The 14368-nt window shown below is 42.1% G+C and overlaps 1 protein-coding gene across 6 annotated transcripts; it reads right to left on the reverse strand.

Moving 5' to 3' along the window:
• Positions 1-1044: 1044 nt before the first annotated feature.
• On the reverse strand, positions 1045-14046 carry PROSER3 (proline and serine rich 3). Of its 6 annotated transcripts, none has more exons than XM_089479224.1 (15): positions 13970-14046; positions 12443-12536; positions 12066-12154; positions 9847-9962; positions 9129-9258; positions 8250-8518; positions 7527-7672; positions 6602-6663; positions 5952-6031; positions 5570-5703; positions 4763-4953; positions 3771-4325; positions 3299-3470; positions 2562-2643; positions 1045-1383 (listed from the first exon to the last, which is right to left on the reverse strand). In XM_089479224.1, the coding sequence occupies exons 4-15, from the start codon at positions 9855-9857 to the stop codon at positions 1347-1349; spliced, it is 1869 nt and encodes a 622-aa protein (XP_089335350.1). In that variant the 5' UTR covers positions 9858-9962; positions 12066-12154; positions 12443-12536; positions 13970-14046; the 3' UTR covers positions 1045-1346. The 6 variants fall into 6 exon arrangements, with proteins under 6 accessions (XP_089335350.1, XP_089335351.1, XP_089335352.1 ...); XM_089479225.1 differs by having other exon boundaries at positions 12066-12159; XM_089479226.1 differs by lacking the exon at positions 12443-12536 and having other exon boundaries at positions 12066-12159.
• Between the last annotated feature and the right edge of the window lie 322 nt (positions 14047-14368).

Below are 14368 nucleotides of genomic sequence, written 5' to 3' on the forward strand. Positions count from 1 at the left end.
GAATTCAACTGAGTGCTAGGAGCGAGGAGGGTTCTTGTAGTTTAAATCCATTGCTCCATGTTCTAGTTTCTGGAGCAGCAGAAAACAAGCTTCTTCTTTCATATGGCACCCTTTCAAATATTTAAACATGGCTAGCATGTCATCTCTTAGCCTTCTCTTCTCCAGACTAAACATAGCCTGCTCCTCATAAGGCATGGTTCCCCAGTCCCTGGAGCTTGTCAACAGAGCTAGGTAAACAAGGGTGTTTTGCATGGATGTTTAGTGGGGGAGTTTAAAAGGGGAGAACCAACTCTCTCTTTGGTGTTTCTTAAGACTACTGTACATGATTAGTGAGTGACCTGTGGCAGTCATGTGCAATTGCTGTTGCTATGTTTGTCTTCCTGTTGGAAGAGAAGGTCCAGAAAGAATAGCGGTGGAGAAACTGACAATATAATGAACTATACACTCGTCCCTCCACATTCGCTGGGGTTAGGGGTATACAACCCCAGGTCAATGTGGAAAAAACTGGAAATAACAAAAAACACTGTTTTTACCTGAGAGAACACCTCTCTAGGAATCTCTAGGTCCTCCAGTGCAACTCCTGTGGTCAACATCTGCCAGACACTGACCACAGAATTGTGCTGGAGGAGCTAGATATTCCTAGAGAGAAGATACTAATAAAATCAATGAATAATCAAATCCGCAAAAGTCAAACCCACAAATGTGGAGGGAGATGTGTATTCAAGCATCCCAAAGGAATGAAACTACAATTATATCTCTAACCAGAGAAAACACAGTAGACACAGTTTGGGATATATAGCAAAATTGTGTCCCCTATAAAAAATGGAAAATCAAGGTTTGATATTTGAAATTTATACTTTTTTGAACATTTTCAAACCATGGTTGCTTGAATCCGTGTATAAAAAATCCATGTATAAGACGGGCCGACTGTATATGAACAGGAAGCAAATTATGTGTATGTCTTTGGATTCTCTTCATCACCATTTCATTGGACAGAACGTGCTGGATGAGTTATGCTGTCTTACTGCAAACTGTCACAATTCATTTCAATCCAAAAATACACTTTATTTTAAACTCATCACAAAAATATACAATGAAACCATAGAAACAGAGCATCATTCGTAGAGACAAGTCTACAAATCATTTTACATTTGCAGTTGCCTTTCATGGATACATCTGCTTGCTAAGTACAGGCAGCGCAATCAGTCCAGAAAACGTACTAGCATCAAAAAGATCCTTGGACTAAAATCATCCTGAAGTTCCTGGAGCAAGGCCTCAGTCCACTATCATAATGCCACAGCAAACCACTCAAGATGTAGAGAAGAGCATGCAGGAGTCTGTCATCATCAAGAGAAATCCCGAGCCATCCGGAGGCCCACAGCTCTGGAATAAAACAGAACACAAATGCATACTACATTTAAGGGCCAGAGGGCACCAGAGCAACACAGATCACAAAGGCCATCCTAACATAGCTGCAACATCTGAGGAAACATCATCCGGCCAAGTCGGGCAGTTGCATTTTGTCTGGAGAACTAAGCAACACAGTGACAGTACATATCAGAAAGTAAAAGTCCAAAGGCTGTGTGCACTCTGGATTAAAGAGAAAGTTTAAATGCTACATTAGCAAAGCTTAAACATTTAAGACATGCATCATTACACAAATGGACATTTCTTGTGCAGGTTCCATAATTTATTCTGCTTTTCCTAAATATGGAAAGTATAAATAGTATACAAAAATCATATATAAAATGGTCAAACTCTCTGGAACATTTTGAGATTAGCTATGCCTCTGGCTTTCCATAACAGCAGGAATTTTTCAATATACTTTCAGCCTTATCTGCATAGCCAGAAGAAGAAAAGAGGTTTTTTAAAAAATAAGATTATTAGGGAGTTGAACCCTATGTTCACTACTCCACTAATATTGTGGAGGTGTCCTTGGCACTGGGATGGAATGAGTAAACAAACCCTGTATTATCCACAGGCAGAACAGTCCACTTCTGGGAAGAAGGATGAATTGAATATGAATTCAGATTCAGGAGCTCAGCCTAACAGTGACCAACATCAACTTTTTCTTATCAAGAGTTAGCATCATGGGGTTAAAGCAGTTTTCACCACACTGGTACCTTAAATAGGTTTCAGACCAACAGTGAACAAGCCCTGCATCAGAGGAAGGCAACTGTGGGAGGCTGGGGGGGCACATTAGCCCCCAGGAGACTTGGAGGGTCATATCTCAATTAGCCCGAAATGCCCTCTAGGAACATATTAACAAGAGTTCCTTTTAAAAAGGCCTCACTTGACTCGGGTCTAAAATGGATCCAGGTGTCCCCAAAACTAGGAGAAGGTCCTCTACACCCCCGAGGGCCTTTGAGAGCAACAAAAAGTGAAAATATTGCATTTTTTTAGTCTTGGGGGTTACAAAAACAGTCTTGGAGGGCTGTATGTGATCCGTGGACTGCACTTTGCCCACTCCACTCCAGACAGCATACAAATAGTCAGGCATTTTGGGATTTGTTATTGAAAACATAGGTAGGGCATCAGGTGGGGAAAGAATAGTTACAAACCTCAGCTGGCTGCGCAGCACCTCCCTCTGGGCCCTTAATATCTGTAAGAGGGGATCATCCTCGAATTCTGTGCCATCAGAATCTGAAAAATAAAAACACCTCAACGAATTACTTAGGTGCTCCAACACTCATAGATCTGCGGTTGCATTTACAGTGCAGAATTAATACAGTTCGACATTGCTTTAACTCCAGGACTTTGCAGTTCCCAGGACCAGTCATTTGCTTAATACCAAAGATTCCACTTCTCAAGTACTCATCTCTTCCTCTAGCTCATGATCTTCCCCCATATACTCCGTTAGTCTTTTCCAGCCTTCTTCACACCATTTAATCCCTTCTGGACCATAGCTCCATTTTGTGCCTCTGGCTATGTTCCCACTTTGACTAAATTCAAAGTACCCATGACAAATGGACATGACAAAGTGATCCTGTTACAACAACCATCTTGTGTCTGTCCTCTCCCCTGGAACCTGGATTCATGTATTCAGCTCAGAATTTGTGAAACCCACACAGGAAGTAAAGCTTAGTTGTGATCTTTGAGATGCTCCTAGATAACATCAGTCTTTGCCACCACAGCTAATGGTAAGGGATCATGGGATTTGCAATTCAACAACATCTGGACACATATTCACCAGCCCTGAAGTAAAGGGACATGCTTGTTATGTGTGAGATAAAATGGAGAAGACCCTACTCACACTGCAGTTGCATTTAAGGAGCATGCCATGGAGCCCACGTCCTACCTTCAGCCTGTTCCAGGAGCTGAGCAGCCATGTCCAGGAGTTGGGGGTGTGAAGGTGTTGCAACAGTGTTTGACATACCCTCCTCTCGGCCCCAGTCCTTTTTGTTCCTCTTTGGTTTGTCTCTATGAAGAGCTGGAGATTCAGGTGGAGAGAAAAGCCTTTCTGCAACCACCTGGATGAGAACAGGGGAAGGAAATGCCTCTTAAATATTCTCATGCCCCTACTACTTTGGGTAAGAAAGGTAGAAATGGAACAGCCCAGACCCACCCTTTCCAATGTTCTCAAGAAATCTTTGTTACTATTCAGCTATATGCAGCTATTGTTGTTGCAAGTTGTTTCTGACTTATGGCAACTCTAAGGTCCCTATCATGGGGTTTTCTTGGCAAGATTTATTCCCAGGAGGTTTGTACATTTTCCCCCCTCCAAAGGGCAATACTCCTGTACTATACTGTAGTATCAGATGTATCCATACCTCTCCCAAGGCATGTTGAACCGACTGTTTAGCAGGGATGATAGGTAGCTCTCTGAAGACTGTCACTGGTTTTGCTTGGTCTTGTTTGGATCTGTATGGCCTCTGGTTACCTTTGGGTTCAGCGTGCATTTTCTTATCAGGCTCAGCTGCCAGTTGACCATGGCATGAAATGGTTTGGTTGAAATGCTTACTGGTTTCTGCAGCCCTTAATGGGGAAGAAGACTCCAAGTACGCAGTAATACAATCCTTCTGTTGGGTTTGTTCTTTTGCTTCTTGTTTTCCACTGGGTATAGGCTCTGGTATGGGAGACAAGTTCACATATGCAGGGACAGCAGCCTCTTGGGGGATTAATTTCTTCACTCCCTGCTTTGCACTTCCAGCTTTCACAGTCTCATTCCTGAAGGAAGTGGTTTCTGTGATTTGCCTGAAACTTGGTTCCTTTCTCACAGAGTCTGTGCAGCAGCAGAGATGTTTCGATTCAGATGTTGGCAACACTTTCCTACCTATGCTGCTCAAATTAGTGGTTTCTGGTGATTTCACAGCTGCTCTTTCCACCTGCAGGACACAATGACAAAAAAGCTGGAAGTTCAAGACTGCACACAGTACAGAGGCAGGAATTCAGTAATACTTTCCTGAAAGAAATGAAGTACAGCTTTTCCAAACACAGTATTGGCTCAAGGCCTCAAAATAAGTAGTCACCAGCCAGGAAAGCACAGGAGGCAGCAACTGTTCTTATGGCATGGGATCAAATCTGACCCAGAGGGTCCTTTCAAGCCAGTTTGTATGCTAAATGGATGGTTGACACCACTCACTTCGAGAAGCATTATTAGGAGATAGGTAATCCTTTCCGCAACACAGAATAGCAAACAAACAGTCCAGAAGTAAGGAAGGACGCAGTCCTGTCCACATAGAAGACCCTCTGTACATTTCTCTTTCTAGTATCTTAATTTCTGCACCCAGATGTAGATCACTCATTCATTTTAAATTCTTACCATGCTAGAAGCAGAAGATGGTTGGATGCACTGACTTCTCCAATCTATAGAGGGAATCATAGCAGCAGCCTTGCTTGCTTTCTGCATCTTCTGCCGCAGGCGCCATTGGAACAGGATGTCTTCTTCTGGTTTCATAGACAAGGAGGGTTGAGATCTTTGAGTAAAATAAAAAAGATCAGCAGTCCGGCTACCTGATGAGAAAGAAAAGTGCTGTTATCACTGTACTGACAACAGAGTGGTATAGTAATTATACTATTGGACATAGGCCTGGAAGATCTGCACATGAGTCCCCATTAAGCCATGAAACTGATTTGATAACCAGTCACTCTTTCAGCATGACCTACTTAAGAGGGTTGTTGTGAACAAGAAGTGGGCAGGAGGCGAACTGTTTTCACTATTCTGAGCTCATGAGAGGAAAGCTAAGATATAAGCATATTAAAATAATTAAATAAAACAATATTAAATACACATACATTTGCAGAAATTTTGCTGCAAAAATAGCAAGAAATAAATACTACTCTGATTGATTCTGTTTTAGTGATAATCTCAAATAATTGTACAATAATTTATCTCCTTTGCAAAAACCATCCAGTTTGACACTGTTTTAACTGCCGTGACTCAATGCTATGGAATCCTGAGATTTGTAGCTTGTTCTGGCACCAGAGCTCTCTGACAGAGGAGGCTAAATGTCTCACGGAACTAGAATTCCATGAATTCCAGCCAATATCTAATTGTAGCCAAGGTCCTCTAATTAAGACAGAACTGATGTTCCAGTTGAGAAGGAAGTGCCTTGATCCCAGGTCTTACCTTTGCACTGGTGTGCTGCACGGTGCTCTGGGGTGGGCCCAGCCAAATCCACATTAGCATTTGTGAACGTAGATGTAGAGGTAGAGCCAAGACCTTCAGAGCTTATGTACCTGGAGTTACCTGAGGGGGAAGTGCTGTATACAGAAAGATGCATGGGGAAAGGCAGATTATTAGGAAGATGTGATGGTTGGGACAAGATAACAGGCTAGCTGAGAAGTTGGACTGAGGCCTAGGGCTGGCCAGAGTTTGGAAGAATTCCAGAATTCTCAACCAGTCTGGTCAGTGGGCAGGCTGGATGGAAGGTGTAGTACAAAAGAAGAACGTCTTCAAAATTATGGGCCAGCCTACATGTTGATAGGCGGCATACAAGGAAGGTGGATACCTTCTCTGTAAGAGCCTGGCTGCTCTCTCCTGGAGGCTCACAGTCTCTGGGTCCAGTGTGGAAATGTCCTGTAAATCCCCCTGCAAAAAAATATACAAAAGAAAGAGTCAGGGAGGAGAGGTCACTATTTAATATCCTGGCAATAGAGCAAGAGGAGCATTTAGCATGTCCATAGGTTTCCACAGCACTGGAAATCAAGTAACCTAACACCCAGAGCTCTTGATAAAGACAAAAGATCTGACTGGATGAAGCTAAATAAACTTCCTGAGAAATGCTGTAGTCAGTTTTACACTTTCTCTGGCTAGAGCTGAGCAATTTCTTTAAGCTGGGAAAAGGCCATACAGCCAAATTTGCACTTGTATTCTGCTCTCCTTCCCAGAAATGCAGGGCAACTTACATAGAACTAGCACATTTTAATCTTCACAACAAACCTGTAAAGAAAGCTGGGCTCACAGATTCTGACTGTTCTGAGGCTATTCAGTGAACTGAGCACCTACTGGACCCAAGCCTTTCTCCTTTAGGTACAATATTTTTCAGTACTGTTGGTCTAATCTTGCCAGTGAGCTCAAAATGTGTAGAATACTTGACTTGTGTTAAAGTTTCCCCTGATAGATGGAACATATCCTGCTAGAAAGTACCTTCTTACTTACCAAGGGAGACTGGTCCTGTACAGAACTGAACAGAGACGGTTTCACTCCACTCTGGCTGCTATCTATAAACAGATAGTTTCAGTAAAAGCTAAGAATTCATAAACTTCAGCTATCTTTACAAACAGATTACTGTTAGTTTTCGGAACACTCTCAGTAACTGGCAAGCTCTTGGATGCCATATCCATCCATTAATGCATGGACCTGTGAAGCTCATTATTACCACAGCTAAGTAATTTACATTGTGTGAGCTAAGACACACACTCACAGTAGGTCAGCTTGTCTGTTATGGGTGGATTGCTAGATTAGGAGTAATACATGCCAGGACTGTTTGCTACACACAGTAACAACAGGTACTGGTAGAATCACCCTACACTCTTCTTCATTTGCTATCATTAAAAAAAGGCTTTGCACACATTTGAATTTGATAATTAGAAAGCTGATGGGGATTGACTACTATTATTTTAAAAAACTTGGTGCACCTACACTGGCCTGATGGGAAGATCTAGGAGATCAGACTGATGTGTACTGCCCAAACTTTCTAAGAGGTTACAGTTCCTGCAACACCTGGGAGCTGACAAGCAGAGGCAGGATAAAATTATTACACTTTAACTGCCACAGTCCCATCCAGTGGAATCCTGGGATTTTCAGCTTAGGTTCTGAGCCAGAGAACTCTAGTGCCTCATCAAATTACCAATCCTAGGATTCCACAAGAATCAGCCATGACTGTTAAAAGTGAAATCATAGTGCTACAGTATGAAAAGGGCCCTGTGTATGCACATGATCAAAATCTGAAAGTTCCCAAATACAAAATTCTGCCCACCTACAACAACCAACATTAAGAAGTAATGATCCTCCCTCGGTTCCATTGCCTTGATAAAAATGTTGTGTTTTATTTTATTTGCTCCCTTCTGGCTAAGCCAGGTACCTGAAGATGGTGATGATTCCTTCCTGGAGATGTTTTCTTCAGAGACAAATGAGTTACCATGCCACCAGAACTGTGAAGAGGGATCACTCGGTGCTTTGCGTTCTTTACGGTTAGTGGGCTGCCCATAACGGAATCGCTCAATGTATCTGTCGAGAGAGAGGAAATATCGTACCATCTACACACATAATCTAAAGCAGTTATACAAAAGTGGTGGACCACAAGGTCTAGGAGCTATCGGTTGCCAGTCCATGGCAAGTTTTCAGGAATAAAAAAAAAAGTTGTAGTCAATGAATCCCATGCACGCAGCCTGAGGGGAAGGCAATGGCAAACCTCCTCTGAACAAAACTTGCCAAGAAAACTCCATTATAGGTTCACCTTAGCGTTGTCATAAGTCAGAAATGACTTGGAAGGGACACAGCAACAACAAAGCCAGTGGGAACAAATATGGTGTTGATGCTTGACACATGGGGGGGGGGTCCCTGCCCATCCTCTCATCAGAGAGCTAAAGAAGCATTTTTCTAAATCAAATACAGCTGTCACTATGAGATGGGCTAATAGGAAAGTAGTCTGTTGTAAACCTGCCAAGACCAACGGAACTTAAATGCAGAATTTATTCAGGTATGGCATTTTAAGGAGATTTGAACTCAAGACTCCCAAATCAATATAGTTAAACTCCCTTACTCTCTTCCTCTCCTGCCATGGCAAAATGGCTAAGGGGCTCACCTGGCAATAACTGATTCACCATCTGAGACATCTGAGAGCTTCAGTGAGGACAGGGCCTTGCCCCCCACCAACTGCTCCGAGGGAGAGGAAGAGCTGTGTTCAGTCGAGGGCCATGACACATTGAAGGGGCTCATGGAATCTGAATTAGAGGGCTTTGCCTCTTGGTAGCTGACATCAGGCACAAAGTTTAAGTGTGGAGGGTTCAACATTTCTGTCTTCTTGGGAGAGGTGGGGCAATTCTTGTGCTGCAAACAGGATGGTCTCAGAACCTGGGAACGGAGAGAAGTTTTAAGAGTCAGTGATCCTGAAGGGCTAACCTGGTACCAAAGTTTCAGAAGCATTCAAATCCAAATGTGTTACTGCCACATTTATAAACCAAAGCTCCACTCAGTAACACATAATTACATTTTTATCTCATCCTTCCTTTTGTTGGCATCATGCCTAGTCCCCACTCGTATCATTCATTCATTTATTACGGCACACAGCCACACTCGTATCAATCCTGTAAAGGACTGCAGATTAAAAGAAAATGACCACCCTAAGCTGAACCTTCCAGCTAAGCAGAGTTTTGGACTTAATCCACCAGGGTCAAAGTCTAATATTCTAACTACAGCATCATATCAGTTCTTCCTATGTCTAACCGAACTCCAGCAATCCATCAGTTGACAAGCATCCAAGAACAGCAAATGCCCCACCATTTTAAACCTATGATAGGAAGGCAAACTTTAATTTGTAATTAACACTCTGTGTTAGGAAATATTCTTTCCAACCACTCCCACATGTCCAGATTACCAGGAATCAAGGATATGGATATGAATCTTCCTGCTGACAGTTCTGCCATACTTACTTACTCTATTGATATTGCAGCATCTTACTTGCCTGACTCGCTTCCCTTCTCACTTTGTATTGTTGCTCCTGCCTCAGAGGCTGTCCCTGGGAGGGGTGGTAATGGCTCCGGGTACTAGATGTCTCCAAAAAGGGGTTTTCTAGTGTGGAGAATATAGCCAGACTGTGAGCAGACAAAGACACCTCATTAGCAAGTCTTGGAACTAGCCTCTCTTTACCAGGAAAAACAAAGCACACTGTCCCAAGCTTACTAAGCAGAGTGGATACTTTTGCTTCCCTTCCCCAAGCACCTAGGTTTATCAGCATATACATGGTTCATATATATTACAGAGAATGAGGTTGTTATGTTGAGGTAGCAGCATTCTGGACTGTGCTACTACAAACTATAAGTGAGCCTTAGACGTTTTGAATGCTCCCCAATATAAAAATATAGCATATAATAAGCTAACAGAGAGAAGCTCTCTCTCTGGAGGTCTGATTTAATATATGCAGAGGTTTTTGTTTTAACACGTGGGAACATTCAAAATATATGACACTTCTCATCTAAATTCCATGCCCTTTCTCTTTACAGCTAGTATTATAAATGAGACCACAGTGCATCCAACTCTGCACATATGCACATCCAACATGTCATTTTATATCTCCTTAAAAATATTCTAGCCAAGACCATCAGGTCAATCCCCTTCCTCTTCTCCCTATGGGATATCCTTCCTGGGCATCTCTTAGGAAAAGCACACACCAGCTCACATACCTGGAATCCATTGTTCTCCACCAGGATGTTCAGTTTTGGAAGGAGATGATCTTGACCATGCAGGGGATACAGTCTCTGCCTGCTTTCCTAGTGGAAGTTCTCACAAAGTCTGTGCTCTAAATAAAAAGAACATCACTGAATAATCTTACCATAATTTTGCATGTCCTGCATAATTTATTTGGTTGCCAAGAGTTTGTAGGGGTTCCCCCCATTTCTTTCCCCCAATCGCAGTGTTATTTCTGGTAAAGCTGATTTAGCAGGTGAGAAAGGAAAAAGAAAAAGTAAAGAGGACAAGTAATATACACTCATCCCTCCACATTTGCAGCTTTGATATTTGTGGATTTGATTAATATGTTCTCTCTAGGAATATCTAAGTCCTCCACTGAAAGACTCAGAGATTCCTAAAGAGAATACTCTACAAGGCATTTGTAGCTCCTCTGGTGCAGTTCTATGTTCAGTGTCTGTCGGACGTCGAGCAAAGAGTTGCACTGGAGGACTTAGAGATTCCTACAGAGGTGTCCTCTCGCATAAAAACATGGTGTTTTTGTTATTTGCATTTTTTCCATATTCGCGGGGGTCTTGTGCCTTTAACCCTAGCTAATATGGAGGGACAAGTGTACTTAATATGGGTAAAGTGGTTTGTCCGAGCTACAGATCTGGGGGCAAGTATCAATCTCAGGCAACACAAGCAAAAAACAATTTCTCTTATCTGAAGGGAGCTTTTAAAGTGCTAAAGTGGCCTATCTACACTTCCAAATGTAATCCCCATCCCCAGGTTCTGGAGGAAAGAAGGAAGGAAGGAGTTCTGAAGGAAGTCAGCTGCCAGTGCATGGAACCCACAAATTCTGTTTGCTCTGGTTGCAATTAACCGATATTTGGATCCAGTCTGCAGATTCTCTGCCCCAGGTTTAATTGAAGAAAGGTAAGGAATGTCTACTGGGATATTTCTCTACAACATTCACCTAAACCCACCCGAGATATCACAAAAGTTTCTCCTCAACTGGGGAGGTAAAGAGAAAGATATCAAATGGCATGTCCAGCATCATCAGCTAGACCTGCAGATTAAACAGGCAGAGTCTGTAAAATACAGTGAAAGCAAACTGGAAGAGAATAAGGTAACACTATTTTGTGAATTTTGGATGGTACTGTACTTTTCTCTTTCTCCTTCTCTCTTAGAAAAGCTGAATATTGTGAGCATGGGATAAAACTTTCCCTTACATAAACTGGGTCTTTACAGTGTGTAGCCTATTGGTTAATCCAACCCAAGGAGCCTTTCAATTTCTGAAGCAATTCAAAAAGTGACAAGAATCGAGGACTGGTAAGCATTCTAGTGCAAAGAAGCTGTTATACAAACTTTTGGGATATGCAGCTTTGCTGTAATTCAGAGCGAGGACATTTTTTCCTGCATGCACTTTAGAGGAAATTTCCATGGCATTTGTTTTTCCAATAGGCAGTTGCCAAGGTAACCATTTTTGTGCTCCCCCCCAACAGTGAAAGCATCCTATTCACCAACCCTACTATACTATGGAGCAATGCGCACAGCATGTATTCCCTTGCCCGCTGGAGAATATCTTACAACTCCAAATAACATCTGATCAAAGGTTGAGAAATTCCTGCTCTAGCATCTCTCTGTGCAATTCTCACAGCCTGGCACTTGTGCCAAGCAGTGAGGGAGAGGGTATTCAAAAACAGCTTTTGCCCAAAGTGAAGCAAACAATAGGCTCAGTTGGTATGTGCTGAAATAAACTGAATGGATGCTCTCAAAAGTCCAGTTCTGCAAACGTCAGAATCCTATGAAAGCAGGGGGGAAACCAACTCTCAAGATCTTGACACAACTAGCTAATCTAGTAGTATCACTGTATTTGCTCAAAATCAAATCAGGCTGGGATCTATAAAATGGTAGCATGCTTGCAGCCACAGAAAGTTCTTATTTAGGCCTGCACATCAATGCAGCTTTACTGAAGGCTGGGCAGATAGCTCAGGTTCTAAAATTCAAACAGAGTCCCTTCTTAGTAGGATTAGCAGCTACCTGCAGGGAATAAAGGAATGGCTCCTTGGTACTACATCTTTATGCACCACTTGTGTTGCTGTCTATTCTGCTGACTATGCATTATGACAATTTAACAGGCTGCTACCTGTAGCCTACATGTCAGATCTCACCTATGGCAGTGTGTGACCTGAGGAACAAACAGAAACAGTCATTTCCTGGAGTCCATTACCTGGGAGATAGAGCCATGCAGATTTTGCTGATGTTGCATTCATGTTCTTGGCACTGCCATGTGTCTTTAAAACTGCATTCTGCTCTACACTGTGCTGGGGAGGAGCACAAAGGAACTTCTCATCATACAGTCTTTTATCTTCTCTAGGCTTGCTGAGTAAGGAAGGAGAAACTTGCACTAACCTGCTTCTCCCTTTTAGATTCCCCTCCCTCCCAGGAGAAGAGCATTTTCTGGATTGCAGCAGTTTCTTCCAGAAACAAGGGATCATTTCCCCAGTTTTGAGAAATGCTTATAGAGAAGCAGCTTTATTTTGTTACAAAACATATGGTTTTTGTTTTCATTTGCCACCACTTCTCACATGAACTAAAACAACGTACATGTTTTTAGGTTGCGTAGGGACATCTGTCTGCATATGTCTCTTTAGTACAGGGTTCATTCACAGTATTGTTTGTAGAAAACTAATTGTCAGACCTGCAGGAAATCAGTACAAAACCTTTGAGGGGTACAAAACAAAATGGGAGGCTCAAATGGGCTGCTGTGTGCCTGTAAGCCGTTTCTAACTTATGCCAACCCTAAGGTGAACCTATCATGGGTTTTTCTTGGCCAGATTTCTTCAGAGGAGGTTTGCCATTGTCTTTCCCTGAGGCTGAGAGCGTGTGACTTGCCCAAAGTCAGAGTGGGTTTCATGACTGAGCTGGGAATTGAATCATGGCCTCCAGACCCTACCCCAGATACAACAAGCAGGCCTCATGGCCATCTATATGAGGAATATTTCCCTCCATGCAAAGTAAAAATTTTAAACAGGGCCTTGGAGGCCATACACAAAAAGTCCAAGCCACCAACAGAATTGGGTAAAAATGAGGGGAAGGGAAGAAATGAGGGAAAGGGAGTCTACATCTAGAATGGGCTGCGAATGCGTGTGTGTATACAGAAAATGATAGGAACAGAAAACTAGAACAACAGCAATAGCAAGCACATTTCTATACTGCTTCTCAGTAATACTCCCTAAGCAGTTTACATTGTATAAGCCAATCGCCCCCAAAAAAGTTGGGTACTCATGTTACTGACCTACACCCTCCTCTAGGATCAAACTTACAACGTTGTGGCTGCACTATCAGCATCCAACTACTGCGCCACCAGGGCTTCTGGTGAAAAGAGAAGAGTCTGCTACTCAGCACTGAAGTTCTCAAAGTGAATTGCATGGCAGATGAAAAGGAACTGGGGAAGTAACTCTTGGGACCATTTATGCTGGCACCCGAAGGGGTAGGGTTACTGCCAAAAGCTATTCGGTTTTGGAACATCCATACATAGAAACTGGAAACATTATAGTCCTGGATTAGTCTGACTTTGGTACTTAATTACATCATACTATTAAATAGTCAGTAATATAAGTTTCTGTCTCTTTGTTACCACATCACATGAAAATGCCTTGACAGATTTTCACCAAATCTGGAGATGTTTCACAAGATTTGCCTTAACATACAAGTTACATGATGTATATGAAATTCACTTTGGAGGAGGGCAAGGGAGCATCCCAATTATTATTTTTCATCATACAGGTTAGTGGGCTTGGCAGCTGTAAGAGAGAGTCACACTGTCTGTCAGTGGCAACTGAGACCAGTTTACAAGATGAATGTTTGACCTCCCAAAGACGCATTCTCCAGAGCAGTTGACACTGAATTATCATTAATGATGGTTCATGATTCTCCTAAGATAAAGTTGAGTATTACAGCTAGTTAAAAATAAATTAACAAGTAAGAACATTGTCTATTAAAATCATTTTGCACTGCTCTAGCAGCAGGTGACACACACAGAAAGAGTGATTCAGAGACTATTTCCACTGGCATTCCTCATCAAGCTACCAAGTGTTTTGAACTGCAAAGGGAATCTTGCACGTAACTTACTTTCTCAAACTGAACTGATGTCTTATGTAGTGCTGTAAGTATCTGGGATGAAGAATTAATGAGAACCAGTAAGATTCTAAAAGAAATGGAAAGACAAAATGTCAATTTAGAAAACACACAAAAGACACAACGATATAATTTAGGATACTCTCTTGATGAAGATGTTTCAGATGCCGGACATCTAAATTCAGAAAGCACTGCCATCAAATTGGGGTGCTTTTGATTTCTCCTAAGCTAAACAGCAGAATAGTATTCTGTAAAATGGAATCTCAGATGTATAGATATAGATTTTCTGAAATTCCATTTTACAGAAGAACTCAACACAACCTTTTCTGTTATAGTTTCTGCCACATTCTGGTTTATCACTGAATCATACAACCTGCATTGTATGGATGCTGA

This window comes from Sceloporus occidentalis, unplaced genomic scaffold (genome assembly GCF_023333645.1).
Source record: "Sceloporus occidentalis isolate IW3139 unplaced genomic scaffold, rSceOcc1.0.p SCAF_13, whole genome shotgun sequence".
Lineage (NCBI taxonomy): Eukaryota > Metazoa > Chordata > Lepidosauria > Squamata > Phrynosomatidae > Sceloporus > Sceloporus occidentalis.

Bases quoted from the DNA above. Each gene is read 5' to 3' on its own strand.
- PROSER3 (XM_089479227.1), bottom strand. The intron at 4,326-4,762 runs GTAAGAATTTAA...TGTGTCCTGCAG, and splicing joins CATCTTCTGCTTCTAGCATG to GTGGAAAGAGCAGCTGTGAA. The intron at 1,384-2,561 runs GTTTGTAACTAT...GTTTTATTCCAG, and splicing joins GTGCTGCGCAGCCAGCTGAG to AGCTGTGGGCCTCCGGATGG.